The sequence below is a fragment of the Cebus imitator genome, unplaced genomic scaffold, assembly GCF_001604975.1.
Source record: "Cebus imitator isolate Cc_AM_T3 unplaced genomic scaffold, Cebus_imitator-1.0 Scaffold101, whole genome shotgun sequence".
NCBI lineage: Eukaryota > Metazoa > Chordata > Mammalia > Primates > Cebidae > Cebus > Cebus imitator.
This window is the reverse complement of record NW_016107416.1, coordinates 5038873-5057316: the sequence shown is the minus strand read 5'-3', so window position 1 is coordinate 5057316 and position 18444 is coordinate 5038873. Positions and strand designations below refer to the sequence as shown.

At 36.8% G+C, this 18444-nt stretch overlaps 1 protein-coding gene across 1 annotated transcript in view; it reads right to left on the bottom strand.

The window, feature by feature from the left end:
• Window positions 1–18444, bottom strand: part of PARD3B (par-3 family cell polarity regulator beta) — a 1123121-nt gene that overhangs the window by 205551 nt on the left and 899126 nt on the right. The window contains exon 20 of the mRNA XM_017536909.2: window positions 1164–1466. Coding sequence (XP_017392398.1) covers window positions 1164–1466 — 303 coding nt within the window. The remainder of the gene's footprint in view (window positions 1–1163; window positions 1467–18444) is intronic.

The following is an 18444-nucleotide window of genomic DNA, read 5'->3' as shown; positions in this document are numbered from 1 at the left end:
ACAGTAAGGATTAAAAATTGCTCCTTCCTTCCCACTTGGTTATTGGAAAGGCTCTGAAAGGTAATCAGTCTTGTGAAGCTACACTTTACAGTCTGCATAAAAATGCCATGATTTCCCTTCCTCTCCCCAACCTAATTGAAAGTGCATAATATCACCCAGCTGGGGAAATGTAAATGGTAAACATACGTAATATATCATGCTATCACACTAAGGGTGGTTACTAATAGGGACTGGGTGGTTGTCAGAACCCTAAGAAGTCTGGAAAACAAGTCTTTTCTTCATATAGAATGAGAGCTCTCTGTGCCTGCTCCTCTTCTTCCTCACCACCTCCCTCCAGACTTCAAGCTATAGTCAGATTAGTCCAAGATCAGTCAACTCATTCCTTGCATGTATAATTGCAAGGGTCACCTAACAATGTATATTGACTAAAACTCTCTTACATCAGTCTTTCAAGAGATGAAGCATTTTACTTTTGGCAGGAGGTGGGGTTGGAATCATCTTGTTCTCTACCTACTTCAGTTGTGCTGACAGATGGTCTTATTATCTCTCCTTAGCTGCTAAACCTAAAGGTCCTTGGCCTTGTCACCTCTTATCTTTCTCTACTTCATCAAACTCCTATTGCCAAGATTATCTCTTTTTCTACCTCTGATCATCCATGATTATCTATACAGGGTCACCTTTCCCTTGAGTACAAAATCCCCATTTTACTTTTCAAAGGCCCCTGCCCCTCTGCAGCTATGTGTAATTCCCACTTCAATTACACCTGCTTGGAAGCTATCATTTTCTCTTTCCTGACTCTCCACTTCCATGTGCCATGCCATCTTCCTGAATAAATCTTTTACAATTGGGCCCTTAGGAGAAAGGACAATATTCCTTCAAAGTTCTTATCATGAGATGCCTGTCACAATATTCCTTCAAAAATGGCTCCCTGTTGCATCCTGAACTCTGCTACTACTATTCATTCATGCCACCTTACAACAGGCTATTGTTTTATTTTTGATACTGGATATCTCACAGATCGGTCAAAGGATGGCAGTTGTGTAAGGTACCGAGTCATTTCAATTTTAATCGATGGAAGGAGATATTTTTACCTGCTTCAGCAGTAAAGATTATTTGAAACATACTGAATTAAAGCTACATTTATCTTTCCATAAGTTTATTACCTGTCAACTGGACCCAGTGGATGATATGGCTTGTTGACCTTGGCATAGAGACCCTCTAGGTGGTCTCTTTCTGGAGACAGTGGACGGCCATCCCGAGGGTAACCAAATGGTCCAGCTCGAGGGGGAGATGGAGATCTAAAGACATTTGCTGATGTGCATGGTTCCCGAAAGTGGTTCACTCTGGCATAATTAGGGTCCATTTCATCATCATCCATATCGTGCACCGATCCAATTGCACCAGTAGCATAATCAAGAAGACCTCTTGCCTGCTTTTCCCTTAGCTCCTGATGTTTTGCTCCAATCCTGAAAAATACAGAACAAGTAGCAAAGATGTACGTGAGTTTCATATGCTAATACAATAAAATGCTCTCTTGAATTCATGTTAACTCTTCCTTGTCACTTAGCTGTCATTTCCTGCTTACTAAAGATCACAGCATGCAGAAATGCCAACAGCATAAGAGGATTAATTTTATATATCTGATCTATATTTGTTACAGGGTCTTTACTTTGATAGCAATGCTATGGGTATTTTGAGATCTTGCCCACTGATGACTAGGCTAATAGTAGCTTCAGAGGCTGATTTTCATTAACATTCTCTCCCCACAGATGACATGTACTTGTGGGAACAGTGCATCTTTGGTTTGATATTATGGAAGTCTTTCTTGGGACCGGGATGCATGTTAACGAACCCATCAAAATCCTACAGTTTTTCTATGACTTCACTAATTTAGTGCCCTAGAGTTCCAGTGTATTCTTTTAAAGAAAAGAACTTGTGAAGAAAATTGATTTAAATATGAAAAAGAAATACAGAGGCTTTCTGGTCACTAAAAGCAGTGGGATCAGGGGTAATTTATAAGAGATTCTAAGTTTTTTGGTTATACAAATGGGGATCACTGTGTCTCATTACATAGGGGCTAGGGACAGAGTAAAATAGTGAAGAAATTAATAGGTTCCTGACAGAGATGAATTGGCACATATAAGTGAATTAAACACCATTACTGGCAGAATTCCACAGTGCTAAAGCCTTAAGTGATATTACAAAATGCTAGTGCTAATCAGTGCCACTGCACTGTCTACTAGGAATGAAAGCAGAAAAATATACTTAGGTAGATTCCAAATCCATCTGAATTTTGAGAATTTGACATTTAATTGGGAAAGTATTAGATCAGCTCTCCTAAATTCTCAGTAATGTATTAAAATGGAAAGGTCAGTATGGCCTCTTCCTGGACAATGGTGATCTCCATGGTGTGAGGAGGTCTTCAGCACTGAAGAGAAAAGAGTGTAAACCTTGTCACGGGACAAACAAGGGGCACTGTGTACAGGAGGAGAGGGTAAGACAATGAAGGCTCAGGTGGCTAAGGAAAGTCAAGAAAAGATAGGGACAAACCTGATGTCCGGGGCCCGGAGAGCGTAAGAGGGCTGTGGGCTAGACGTGGATGACTTACGCCTGGAGACATATAGAAGGCCTGGATGAATTAAAAAACAACTGAAACCCATCAGTATCTTCCCCCATTCAAACCAAAACAGCTGTTTTGCACATGGAAGCTAGTTTTATTTTGCAAAACATCAAACCCTTTGTAAAAAATCTTTAGAAGCCATGATTTTCCAAGGCATTTTCTCTTTTGGCAGAACAGCATTTTTATTTTTTATTTGTTTTGAGTAATTAGGAGAAAAGAAATTGGGCAATTTGAATTGGGAAGCAAAAAGCAAAAAACAAAACAAAAAAGAGTAAGAATGCATAAGACCAAAACCAAAACCAAAACGAAACCCCAGCACCTATCCTCAAGTTCCAACAGGTGAAAATAAATGGCAGGATACATTATTGCATATTGCTTTGACTAGGCCAAACCTGTGCCCTACACATAAGTAATTAGAAAAATTTATATTTTTGCATATGGCAACTTGAATTTCCAAGGGATTCTGAATTAAGATGAAAGGAAGATTACACAGTAGGGTACCCGTTAAGGGGCCTTGCCTATTTCCTTTCAATGCATGTTAGTCCTAGATTCACGGATGTTTGTTTTGAGTAATTTTTGATAAAGAAGATAACCTGCTCCATTCTGCAAAAAACAATCTTTCCAGGGACAGTGCAGACTTGATTATCAGAGAATGCTTGCTGCACTCTGATGATAGGGATGGATTTCCATTGCAAATAGAGCAAAGGACATCAATAAAGTTAGGGAGTAGAATTCTGTGTGGTTACTATCCCTCATAAGTGAGATACCTTCAAGAGAAATCATTCAGCAGAAAGATGAATATCGCATGGCTGCCTCAAGGGGCTACACTTGTGCATTAATGGAAGAGGAAAATACTAAGCTTGATTTTCAAAAATCACAAAAATAGAACACTTGCATCTGTGTTCCCCATTTCATCACTTCTCTTTCTTAGAGGTTTTCTCATTAATTAAACTTGCTGAGTATGTGGAGAATCTCGGATGAAAAGTACTATGTGTATGCCAAAGAGTATTTTATCGTGTATTTTTCCTTTCTAAAACAAAACTGTTTCTCTTCAATACTTTGCACCACTGTTTCAGTAACTAATTTCATATTAATCATTCAGTAGGCAAAATAGTAATTTCTCTGAACAATCATTATTATATACATATCAGTGTTGCTCCATGTTGCGGAGGACAAGGCGGTCTCTGTAAAGGAGTGTATGGTGGCAGAAGAGAACAGACAGCAGTGTCCAGAAAAAAGATTTTTTTTTTTTTTAGCTTTGACCCTCACCCCCACCCAATTCATGTGAGAATTCTAATTGTTTATAGTCATTTCCACTTACAGGGTTCCTTGCCACTGGGAACTCAACCTGTTAAAATATTTATTTTTCAAAAAGAGCTCTTTTTTTTTTTTTTTTTTTTTTTTTTTTTTGATAGTCCTAACAGTTTCCCCATTCTTCTGAGCAAACTGCCTTTGAATTGTTTAAATCTCCTCTTTCTCTTTTCCTCTATGGAAACATTGCTGTTTCTTTTTTTTTTTTTTTCCATAACACCTCTTGGGTATCCTCTTTTATTTCCATTTCTTTCACCACAGTCTAATGTTCAGGCTTTTATATTGCCCAGATCTGCACTGACCAATAGAATGGCCATTAGCTGAATGTGTCCCTATAAAATTAAATTTGAAATAATTCATATCAAATCAATTTATCAGTTTCACAAACCACATTTCAAGTGCTCAGTAACTATATATGGCTAGTAACTACTATATTGGAAATACAAATAGATACTAATTCCATCACTACAGAGATTGTACTGGCCTAGATTATTCTGAGAGTTTTTGGTATGTCACCTCATGCCACTTTAATATATACCTTAAAAGGTTCTGGAATAATCTTCCTTAAAGAGTATTTCTGTTGTGTCTGTCAAATTGAGGATCTCTAATAAGAGGTCATAATAAATGATGAAGTCAAGTATGTGACTCTGTTTCCCTCCCTGAAACTCTATATGAACAAACACTTGAGAAATTGGGGAAAAAATTCTATCTACAATGGAATTAGAAAATGACCATAATCTCATGACTTGCAATAAAATTTGGACTCAGCCCCAAAAGGGAGTGCATACATAGTTGACATATGCCGGCATCTCCAGCCATGTATACATTTCACTGAAAATAAGGGAGGGAGTTTAGAGGGGTACAGTCAATAAACTTTCGCTTACAGTCTAAGGATAGGAATAGGACCCTGGAATTGTAGGGTAACTCTTTGTGGGGATCCAACTTCAGAATGGAGGAGAGGCAGAGATAGAAGAGAGATATCTTCCCTGAGCAGGTCTCCTACCTCAAAAAAAAAAAAAAAAAACCAAACCACCCCCACCCTCCCCCCCCAAAAAAAGAACAAACCATGGAGGTGAAATACTGAGAAGAGAGAGTGTAAATCTGCTTTGTATCTAATAGGAAGAATTGGCAAAGATATATAAACCCAGGCTCATCAAAATAAGACCAATAATCTAGGTGATTCACTAAGCAGGCTGATCTCAGACTAACTAGCTCTCCCAAAACAGAAACCCACAGAAACAAGCCCCCAGGACAGCATACCCAGCAAATATGGCAAAAGGGTATTTTCAGAGATTATGTAGAACTGAAGCCGCTGGTAACCTTAGATCACTATGCCCATGTTATTTAACACTATATTTTAGCACAGATTTTTAAAAAATTAAAAAAATTTCTGTAGAAGATGATATTAATTTAATGGTAACACTTAAATACAGTAAAAGAAAATATTAGAGCTTACTGCATATAGTAAGCCTCAGTGTTGCCTCAAGAAGGAAGAATACCAAGTAATCAACAAAGGCAGGCAAACTCATGCTGGCATCTAACATAAATAAAGATAAAAGAAAAACACTCTGAAATATTTGCAAACACAGAGGAAATATGGGACTTATTGACCCATCTGGAAAAACTTATTAATAATAAAAAACAGCAAACTAAGAACTACATCCAAATGAAGAATTCAACATGGTTGCTATGGTTGTAACATCTCCCAAAATTCCTGTGCTGAAATACAATCTCCATCATGGTGGTATTAAGGGGTGGAGCCTTTTGGGAAGTGACTAAGCCGTCATGAAAAGATTAGCATCTTACAAACAGGCTAGAGAGAAGGAACTAAGGTCCCTCTTTGCTCTTCCATTGTTGCATTCTTCTGCCAAATGAGGAAACCTAGACAGTACCATCTACGAACAGCAGGGCATTACCACACTTGCTGGCACCTTGATCTTAGACTTCTCAGTCTCTTGAACTATGAGAAAATAAATTTCTTTTCTTTATAAATTATCCTGTCTCAGGTTTTTGTTATAGCAGCAACAATGGACTAAGACAGTGGTGAAGCTGTGGAACAACAGGTGTGGAGGTAAGCAACACATTCATTTAAATATAAAAGTAAGACTAAATATCTGTGGAAACAATAATTATATAAAAATATGTAAGTATTATAAACTCTGACAATATAAAATACTAAAAAATCACTAATAAAAATCACAAGTTAATAAGAAAGTAATTTAGGAGTGAGTACCCTATCTTTATTTTTACCCTTCTTTATCTTCTCACTTTATAAAGCAGGCATCAGTAGTTACTGTCTAAAATTGATACATCAAGAAACAGAGGTTTGAATATATTAAATATTATGGCAAAGAAACCACTAAAACCCAAATTTTCAGCAGGGGAGAAATATACAAAATAAACCCTAACCATATAGTAGAAAATAGAAAAGAGATGAAGCAGTAAAAAAGAAAGTAACAAAAAAAATAAGTTGACCAAATTTAGATTAGGGAAATAAATGTAAATGTAATCAATTTCTTTATTATAATTAAAGGATCCCAGATATCCTCAAAAAGAAAAACACACAAAGTGCATTATAATTGTAAAAGGTGGGAAACAGTCTACATATACATTAACAGGGGACTATAGAAAAATCATACACAGCTGTAAAACATAGGGTCATACTACTATACCAAAAAGAAATACGATTATGTATATGGGTGAGGGTACCGCATATATAATTATTTATATGATATAATCTATATCCTTGCATATACATACAAAATGTCTGGAATGCACAAAAAATTTGTAAGTGGCTGCACCTAGAGAGTGGAATTAGAAAGTAGCTTTTATACTTTATATACTATTTGCATTTTCTGTATTTTAAGATAATTCAAAAAATAAATTTAACTTAGTTTTTGATTCAGGGGGTACATGTGCAGGTTTGTTACACGAGTATACTGCATAATGCTGACATTTGGGCTTTTAGTGAACTCATCATGCAAATAGTGAACATGATACTCAATAAGCAGTTTTTCAATTCTCACCCCCATCCCACCCTCCCTAAGAAAATTTTAAAAAAATAAAAAAATATTTAAAAAGTTCCTAACAACTACAAGTTGTAGTGAATAAAAATGTTTTTTAAAATATTAAATACCCTGTACCAACAGGCATCTTTTGTCTTGTAAATCTGATTTCTCATGACCCCTTTGTAAACTTAGTTATGACAATTTTCTTCAAATTACTATTCACTGAACTTTTATTTGGTCCCTTTAAATCAACTGCTTTCCCCAATATTACTCATGTTCCATTAATCAAATATTTAAGTCTAGTTTTCTCTGGCATAAGGACTTAACTTATTCATCATTGGCTCCACAATGACCTTAACAATTCTTAACAGTTCTTCAACTCCTCTTCCACTCATACATCCAACAAATTCTCTATTAATATGTGACTGTTATATATTACTTTGCAGAAAACAAAACAAAGTAACAACTTTTAATGGTTCATTCTAGATTTTCTGCTTCCATAACTAGACTATGAGCTCCTTGAGTCCATCATGTGAATATTCTTCCTGCTAATGATTGGTTGACAGATTCATTTATTCAATATTTTACTGACACTATACTATACATTAGAAATAAAAAAAATAGTCTCTTACTTACTATCAAGGGAAACATAAACAAGTAATTATAATTCAATGGAAAAACAAATAAGAACTAGAAATGCCCAATAGGCAAATGAAAAATATACCACAAATCATCAGGGAAATGCAAATTAAAACAACAATGAGATGACCTTACTAAAGTAAAAAAGAATGACAAAGCCAAATGTTGGAAAGGATAGGGAGCATGCGGAAGTTTCATACACTGCTGGTGGAAGTCTACAATGGCATAATCCCTTTGAAAAAAGGTCTAGGAGTTCTTTCACTAGACTTTCACTGATGTTAGGACCCAGTGATTCACCTCAGGTGAATTGAGAAGAGAAACAACAACATATGTTTACCCAAATCCATGAAGAATGTTCAGTAGCAGCTTTATTCATCATAGCAAAAAGTAGACATAATTTAGCTGTTTATCACCAGGAGAATCGGTAATCAAACTATGGTTTATGCACACAACAAAACATAAATCAGCAATAACAAGAAATAAAGCACAAAAATACCCAAAAGCAGGGATGAATCTTAAAATTATCATCCTAGTGATAGAAGTTGGACAGCAAAAAAGGATTTACTATATAATTTCAGTTGTCTACATCAGGCTTTTACTTATGAATTGGGAAAGATATGAGGGAACATCCTTGGGTGCTAGAAATGTTCTGTATCTTGACATACATTCATAAAAAAAGAATAGAGAATATTCTTCCATTTATTAAGATCTAAGCATTTCACTTTATGTAAATTATACCTCAATTTTAAAAAAAACTTTAAACGTAAAAAGAAAAGACAAAAATGCCTATTATACTATTTATACCTTTTATAAACTAACAAATTTAGGTTAATTATTTATAAGTTTAGTTACGTATAATTCTCTTTTAAATGCATTATCTAAAAACAGTTATTATGATAACAAATTAAGAGAACATAATTGCTGGGAAAGTATGTAAATTACTTAAGCAAACATACCCCTTCTCAAGTAACCTAAACACTTCCAAAATTTGTTGAATGATGAATGCAGAAACTTGTAATAGATGTAAAACAAGTTGTCTAGTCTTTAGAGGATGTGTTTATGGATCAATAAGAATGATTTTTATTATCAACATCAAAGGCTGGCCTACAAATTGGCATTTTATGAAAAAAATATGTTTTTACTATAAAGTGAAACAGGAGGAGGTACTAAGAGTTTTTGGAGGCAGTTTATATTATGTAATATGTATTATTAAATATGGCAGCTGCTAGCTACACATGGTTACTGAACTCTTGAAATGTGGCTAGTATGACTAAGGTACAAAATTTTAAATATTAAAATTTAGGGCCTGGCATGGCGGCTCATACCTGTAATCCCAGCACTTTGGGAGGCCAAGGCAAGTGGATCATGAGGTCATGAGATCAAGACCATCCTGGCTAACATGGTGAAACCCCATCTTTACTAAAAATACAAAAAATCAGCTGGGCATGGTGGCGCACATCAGTAGTTCCAGCTATTCGGGAGGCTGAGGCAGAAGAACTGCTTGAACCCAGGAGGCAGGAGTTGCAATGAGCTGAGATCGTGCCACTGCGCTCCAGCCTGGGTGACAGAGCAGACTCTGTCTCAAAAAATATTAAAAAATTAAATTTCAATGTGACTAATGTCTACCATATTGGACAGTGCAGCTGGAGGCTTACTTATATTCAGGTTCAACATTTTTGGGGGGGGAATATTCTGGTAGGTTACATGGTGGCTCCCTAAAATAGACAGTTGACCCTTGAACAACATGGAGGCTTAGATTCAGGTTCAACATTTTTGGGAAAGAGTACTTTTGTAGGTTGAATAGTGGCTTCCTAAAACAGACAGTTGACCCTTGAACAACAGGGTTTCAACTACATGGGTTCACTTATACATGGCTTTCTTTCAGCTAAACCTGATAAATCAGGTTTAGTTGATAAACATAGAGGGCTGACCTTTCATATAAGTGAGTTCCGCAGGGTCCTCACTTACATGTCGAGGGAAAATTTATGTCCACTAGAACCTGTTGATGCAATCCTATTTGGACACAGTGTCTTTATATGTGTAGTTAACTTTAAGTTGTTGTTGTAAGATTATCTTGGATTATCCATATGGGCTCTACATCTGATGACAAATGTTCTTGTAAAGAAGACATAAACAGAAGAGAAGAGCCAGAGAAGGCAATGTGAAGGCAGAGGCAGAAATTGGAGCCATGTGTCTATAAGCTAAGAAACACCCAGGATTCCTGGCAGCCAAGGGATACTAGGACAGAGGAATTTGGAACAGATCTTCTCTCACAGCCTCTGGTTAAGAAGCAACTCTGCTGACACCTTGACTTCAGACTTCCAGTCTCCAGAGCAGTAAGTGAATAAATGTGCTATAAAACTACCAATGGTAATCTGTTAACCAGTGGCCCTATGAAACTAATACAAATACCTTAAAGGAAGGATATGTGCTTCAAATCATGTCATATTAATATGACTTTAATAAATACGTAAAATGTATATTTTTCCAAATTTAACATAACAAAGTAGAGTTACATAGCTTTTACCCCTGTCTTCTCCATCCTAAATATCTGATTGTCTTTAGTAATGCTGAGGTGACAAACTGATGTCTCCATTGTAAAGTTCTCCCATCAATCTTTCATCTAATTCTTTCTTTCATTGATGATTTTTGCCTGAATTAATTATTTCATTAGGGGTTGCACAATGGTCATTTTGAAGGTCATTTAAGAAAAAATTATTAGCTGGAATTCTTCTGTAAAGAAAATCTTTCAACAATTTTGGCGTTTTGATTATGGTGAGATATACTTAGTACAGGGAAATCTGAATAAATGCTTAAATATTTATTTTTCATTGCTAACTTTCAGAGTCAGGAGTTAGTGTCTTAGATACTTCCAATTGTGGCAAATGAGTTATTAGGAACATTTTTTGGGGAATAAGGGATTGTGAACATAATTATAAATGTATGGTTTTTTATATAAGTCCATAATATATAATACACATTTGTAATAACATATTTAGGATTTTCATTCCTAAAAAGCATTCCTTATACTTTTTTCTTGCACATGTTGTCCATATTTAGTCAAGACACTGCTTTATATGAGCTCCTTTGTTCTTCTGACTTAACCCTTTTGCCTTTGATAGCTTCCTTGCTTTACAACAAACAAGTAGTTCCAGGTTTATGTTGAGTATTAACCTGTCTTGGCTTCCCAAAATGTTGGGATTACAGGTGTGAGCCCTACACTCAGCCTCTGGGGCCACTTTTATACAGATACTAATCCCATTAATGACTGCTTCACCTCCCAAATGCCCCACCTCCGAATACTATCACATTGGTGATTAGATTTCAACATATAAATTTGCTGTAGGGAACAAAAACATTCAGATCACAGCAATCACTAACAGTATGATTATTAAAGTTTAAGATGTCTTCATTGCTCTATTTTTTGCTAGAACATATTATACTAAATATGTATAATCAAAATGTGTATTCTAATGTCACTCGAAGTATTTCTTTTTTATGAATGGCTATGCAACCAATTTGTTTCACAGTTAGGTTATTCATTTGGTTTGTTTTCAGTTTTTAGAGATTGTGTTTTACTTTTTATTTAATTTGCTAAATATGTAAGGCAATAAAAAATATGTAAGGCATATTTTTCCAAATTTAAATATAGCAAAGTATAGTTATAATGTATAGCTTTCTTCTCTGTCTTCTCCATCCCATGCAATATATTTGTTTTTTTTAAAGCAAGCATGTTTATGTATTTCAATCCCTTCTTTCTTATACAAAAGGTAGCATAATATCCATATTTTTCTATACTTTGCTTTTTCAAACAGTAATAGATAGAAGGACATTTCATATTAGCAAAAAAATTATAGGCACTATACTTTCTTTAGATATCTTTCTTGTTTTTTAAATGTTTCATAGTATTCTACTGTGTGGAAATGCTTTTATTTATTTAATGAGTTGTGCATTTGTGAACATTTGGGTATTTCTGATTTTTTGCTATTCCAAATAATGTCATAATAAAAAATTTTGTGCAAATGTCAGTCCATATTGTTACCACTGTGGCTTTGGGATGAATTCATACAAGTAGGATTGCTGGGTCAAAGAGAAACACACATACACTTTTTCTAGATTATGACAAATTTCCCTCTACATTTCTTTTATTTTGTATTGCCACCTGCAATGTAAGAGGATGCCTGCCTGTTTCTCTACAGTCTCATCAACGAGCACATTGTCAAACTTTGGGACATTTGATAAATGTAGGTGAGAAGTCATATTTCAGTGAAGTTTTAATTAGCCTATCTCTTATTATGTGATGCTGAGTGTTTTTTCATATGCTTAAGGGCCAATTTCATTTCCTCTTCTGTGAGCCGTCCATATCTTTTGCTGATTTTACTATCAGGTTGTTGGCCATTTTCCCCCCTTGATTTTTCCAAGGCATTTGAATAGGAGCAATATTAGCACTTTGTCTGTGGTATAAGTTGCATATATATTTTCTTATTTGCCTTTTATAATTCATTAAACAATTATTGATTAGTGTTTCATACTTTATACCCCTCAAAAACTTAGAACATTTTGTTACTTTTCTACACTATTTCTTGATTTGTCTCATGCAGAATGTGTCCACAATAGTATAGTTCTGATTGACGTGGCCAGTACTAGGAAGTTGTAGGCAGTGAAATTCTCTTTGTTGCTACTGTATGAACCCAAACAACAGAGTCAGGGATGAATGGAGAATAAAGAGGAGGTTTGCTCCCTATAGTGGTGACAGTAGTCGAGGTCAGGAAAGGTTGTTCTCAGAGAGCTTTGGGGTAAAAGAAGTAGTATCATTAAAAGAGATTATGAACTACCTGCTGTATAGCTTTCTTTATTGACAGCAGAGATAATTTGCCTGACTATCATTTCTGCTTTTGTAATAGAAGGTACAATTAGGTCACTACAATTATCCTTTGTTCCAGAGAACAGGGGCTCAGTTTCTTCGGCTTTTCCCTATCAATGCAGATTTAAAGCTGCAAGCTATAACAGGTCAGAAACAATATGAGTTTTTCATTAGTAGTAGTAGTATTATCAAAATTATTATACTGACCAGCCAATACAGTGTCACGTGCAATATGTTTCATCTTTTCAACAAAACTAGTTTAACTGCATTAATATTTTTCACCATTGCCTCATTCCTGTCTAGTGTCTATAATATTTCCTAAATGATCTCCTTCTGTACTGCCCATTTTTTTTGTCAGACTAAACCAGATCTGACATTGTAAGGGAACTAGATTGATGGGATAATTTATCACTTTTCTTGATATAAATACGTAAAAAATAAACACATTTATTTCAGTATGGTAAATTTGATACTCTACTATACTGACACGCAATTTTTTAAATGTAATTAATTGACTCTTTGTTTATGGTTTCCGCTTTGCACACACAACACGGTGAGTTCTTCATGGTTTGCAGAATCCAGTGTGTGGATATTGTGCTTACATAGCCCATGGTTTGTCAAAGATCATGGAGGAAAAAGTATGTTGATGTTGTTTTTATCTAAATCCTACATGCACATTAAGCTAGGTCAAGGCAACAGAGTTTGGGAAGCTTCTGAGAGTCAAGTGTGGGCTCAGAACATTCTAATTCTAGAGAATCCTGAAAAGTTAAAAGGCTCTTTGCTTGGGTGGGATGACCACAGAAAAGACTTTCATATCCTCCATGGCCTGGAACCAAGCACATTCCCCATATCAAAAGTGCGTGTGTGTGTGTGTTTACACTGATTCTATTTCATATTCCAAACTAATGGGATTTGCAGTTCCTACTGATGAGTTGCAGTTTTTACAATGCCAAATGGCAAGATTCTTTAGTATCTTTCCATTGCTACTAAACGCTGCCATTTCAAGAGAACTGCCCTTGAAGGTTCTCCAACCACTGCAATTTACATTTTCCCTAAATTTATACCTTTCTCAGACCCATTAAGCCTTCCCCATTGCTAATGCACTGAGTTCCTGTAATTTGTATTCTCATAATGTGGACAAGTTTCTCAGAAATGCTTAGTAAACGTTTTTAGCTTTCCTTAGAAAATTAGCCCCAAAGAGAAGTGGGGAAGTAATGGGGAACAACCTACAGAGTGCTTATGATATTCTCTGATAACAACTAGTTCCTTTATAACAATCCTAGACAGTCCCCCTACAAAATATGTCATTAGCATTGAAGGCATTAAATGATGTTCCTTAGGCTGCTGACCAAGCTAACACTGAAGAAAGAGCTCTAAGAATCTGCCCTTGAGGGAGCCCTGCTGGTCGGATAAAATTTGTAACTTGCTGATGTGCTTTATTCTTACTGTTAATGACATTTGTAAGTGGCAAGAAATAGCCTTTATTTTATTTATATTCCCCCAGTTTATCTGTGCCCACTTTTTGTAGCATAGACCAAAGCAGAAAGCAAAGTACATTTTCTGTATTAAAATTTTCTGGAGCACAGCATCATTTAATCTTAGGGACTGCCAAAGGTTATATCTGAAAAATAAATGATAGGCCCTTGGCATGGTGGTGCTTATCATCATATGGAAAAGAATGAGGATCAACCCCTTCTGTTGAATGTTTGGGGTATTGTAAGCTACGTAAACTTCCTGAAGAGGAAACAGGAAAAATAGAGAATAAATGGAAATTAGCTACATTTCCTTTCCTTTCCCTTCAGACCTTTCTTTTCTTTCCATTCTGTCACCCAGAATTTCACACCTGGCTGGTGCTCTCCTGGACACATCTTTAATCTTTGTTTCTCAAAGCTGACTCACATGAAAATGTGCTGAAGCATGGAAATCACAGGCTGTCTACGCAGCATGTGCTGCTCTATTTCCTTTGTTTTCTTGGCCCTGAATGCCAGACTTCCCAAGGCCCTGGACACTCATCCCCAGGTTACAGAGAATCTTCATTGAAAGAGCTCTGGGATTATGAAGAGCTCCAGAGGTAAAACCAACTTCCATAGAGCCTGGAAAAACCACCTTACATATAGAACCATGACTATACCTAGGATAGGGATAAACACAGACCCTTCATACCTGAGGTTTCCATCTAGTCCAAAGGTGTGGGGAACTAATATTCTGAAAAGTCACATTCTCTGCATCACAGAGAGTTTTAAAAGACCCAGAGGGTATAGTCTTTTCCCTCCTATCCTATTCATGCAGAAGACTTAAAACATGTCCACGAAAATATTATATTTAACGACAGAATTTTTTTTAAACTTTTAAGTACAGGGGTACAAGTGCAGGTTTGTTACATAGGTAAATCTGTGTTATGGGCCTTTTTTGTACAGATTATTTCATGACCCAGGTATGAAGCTTAGTACCCATTAGTCATTTTTCCTGATCCTCTCCCTCCTCTCTCCCTCCGTCTTCCAAAAGTCCCCAGTGTGTGTTGTTCCTCTCTATGTGTCCATGTGTTGTCATCATTTAGCTCTCACTTATAAGTGAGAACATGTGGTATTTGCTCTTGTGGTGGTTTTCTGCTCTTGTGTTAGTTTGCTAAGGATAATGGCCTCCATTTCCATCCAGGCTCTTGCAAATAACAAGATCCTGTTCTTTTTTATGGCTGCAGACAGAGTATTCCATGGTGTATGTGTACCACATTTTCTTTATCCAGTCTGCCATTGATGGACATGTATGTTGATTCCATGTTGTAAATGTGATTCCATGTTGTGAACCCTACTGTGAATAGGGTTGCAATGAACATATGCAAACCATAGTATTTTCTATGGTGCTTATTAGGCTTGTGATTTTTGGCTTCTTAAGATGGTATTGTTCTGGAGAAGCATATAGAATATTCCCACAAGTCCAGACATATGCCAAGAAATGGGTCATGTCGGCCAATATGGTTTGATTCCAACATTTACTGAATATTTACTAGGTACTCAGAACTGAACTAGGCTAAATGAAAAGGACCAGGGACACATGAGTATCAGGTGGAAGAACCACAGGCTTGTCCATCAGGTCTGCAAACTAAGGTCCCCTCCTACCTCCAAAAGGGTAGTGAGAAGGTCTTCCTTAACAGGGGCCCAAGCCTGAGGTGAGCATCCTGATCATCTGGCCTTCTTCCCTCTACCACACACACAATGAGGACACAGCATGGGCAGGGCCAATAACTACCTTAGCCAATCTCTGCTAAGCAGCCATCAGAGAAGGACTGACAAGCTGATCCTGATGATGTCTGCTGTGTCTATGGTAATTCTGTCAAAGACTGTTGTGTAGTTAGGGGACAAGATAACTAGCAGGAATGATCTCATTCCTACTCCACTGGATGTTGAGGAGAAATGTTCTACCATGGCCATTGGTTCAAACCTGGGTGAAGAGGAGTATGAAGGAGGCTTTTATAGAGGACCATATGCTATATGCTCATGGCCTTGAGAACTACAATGAGGATGTTTCATTTGTTAGGACAGGCAATGGCTATTTGTACATGGGAGCTTACTGTCTGATCTACCCTCATTTGTCCCTCCACCAAGACCAATAGACATAAGCTAAGCCTATTCTTTGCAGTACCTATTCTCAGTCTGGACCATGGCATTCCATCACTCAGCTGGCTCCCCATTCCTTGGCCCACCTAGTGGCCCTTTGCTCCAGGTTTTGCATGTAACTACCATAAGAAATCTCTTCATGTTTGAAAATAGACTTGTTTTATCTACTGTTGGAACTGCAAATTGCTAACCAATCCAAAAAGTGTTCGAAAGAAGGGAGGGATCGACATTTTTTATTGTGGCTATTAGGGTACTGTGGAGGTCTGAGTTTCTAGATGTGTGGAAACATTCTTCAATGACGTACATTACTACCCAAGATTTAGATTTGATTCAGACTCGATGTAACTGCAGTAAGGAAACATACTTTTTAAAAAGGAGGAAGGATGTGGCTAGATATCTCCTCCCTTCATGGAGAATCTAGTCATTAAACAGCAGTCGAACAATCTCTTGAACAGTCATTTTTTAACTGCTTCTCTGCCTATAACACTTCCATGTCTTCCTTTAACACTTAGATAAAATCTAACCTCCCTGCAATGATCGGCGAGGCTATCTACTCGGTCACTGCTTCCTCTGTGACTCTGGCTTATGTCTGCTCTCCCTTAGTTATTCAACTCCAATTACAAAGCTTTTTTTTTTTTTTTTTTTGCCTCAGGCCTGATTAGCTCTTGCAGTTCTTTCTGCCTGAAACCCGCTTCTTGTAACTGGCTCTTTACTGAGATTGGATCTTGACATCTTAGGCATTCTTCCCAGTCCCATCTTTCTATCACATTTCACTAGTTTATTTTCTTCATACTCCTATCATTACTTGATTTATCTTTTTTATTTATCTGTTTACAAGAATGGAAGCTTCATGGAAGCAGGGACCTTATTTGCCTTGTCTATTGCTAGAACCCTAATATCTCACATAGTGCCTGGGAGACAGTAGGCAATCAATAACGTGATGATGGAAACAGACAAAGCAGGGTCTGAGAGAGAAGACCAAGTGACAATGGAAGCAGAGACTGGAGAGGTGCTTTTTAAAAATGGTGGAAGGAGCCATGAGCCAGGAATACAGGCAGTCAAGTGAAAGCCAATGATATCAAGTCTGCAAAAGGAATCAGCCCAGTGGATTATAGCCCAATGAAACTAACTTCAGAATTAGTTAAGAGAATAACTAATTATCTTAACTCCAAAATGTTAAGAGAATAAATATTTGTTGTTTTGTAGATACCAAATATATGGTTATTTGTCACAGCAGCAATGGGAAACTCACACTGATTATGAATGAATGGAATTGATGATGAGACCTAAAGAGAAGTATTTAGGTATGCACTACTTTAATTCATAACCTGGGTCAGTATGTCTTTGCTCATCTTTCCTGCAATGTAGAAATATGAACAATGAAATCTCAGACCCTATAACATATGAAGAAAAAAATTAAATCAAATTCTGGCAGCTTTTCTTCCGTAAGTCTTGAGGAGATTAAATATGGGATACAGTGGAACACAGGAGAGAAAACCTACATAAATGGTTCTAAATGTTAAACATAACAATTACATTGGAGATGTTATAATCTTCCTACATTGTGTAGGCACAGCATCCACACAAACTACTCCCGGTAGCTGACATCTGTATTGCAAGAAATGACTACCTAGAAGAACAGTGAGTCGTAAACAGATGATGTTAGGCCTTTCTTAAACAAAGATAATTGTCTTATCAACTCCCAGAATACATTGTACAGCACACATTTTCTTTTGCGTTTTTTTTGAGACAAAGTCTCACTGTATCACACAAGCTGGAGTACAGTGGCTCAATCTTGGCTCACTATAACCTCCGCCTCCCGGGTTCAGGCAATGGCTGGCAGTGAACCTGCCTCAGCCTCCCGAGTAACTGGGACTACAGGTGGCCGCCACTGCTAATTTTTGTATTTTTAGAAGACACGGGGTTTCACCATGTTGGCCCCAGGATGATCTCGATCTCTTGACCTTGCAGTCCGCCCACCTTGGCCTCTCAAAGTGCTGGGAATACAGGAGTGAGCCAGAGTGCCCAGCCTCCTTTGCATTTTTAATAAAGCAAAACTTGAAAATGAGCAGCAATCTTTTCATTCCCACTCTTAGAAAATCTACAGTGACCTGCTTGCAAATAATACAAGGGAAGTATCCCAGAAGAGGCTCTTGGTTCATTAAAATAATCAGCATATTCCAATATGCATTCATCCCTGAAATAATAACAATTCACTTTCAATAAATTAATTATGGTTTTAATGAGCAAAATTTACATTTATATTTCTGCCTTAAGATCTTCATGGGAGGCAGCATCCTCCTCGCCCAGACAGTTCCACTGAAGCAAAGCCTTTTTCAGAGCAGACCTGCAGGTGTTGATGGGTATGTGAACACTGTGCTATTTCAG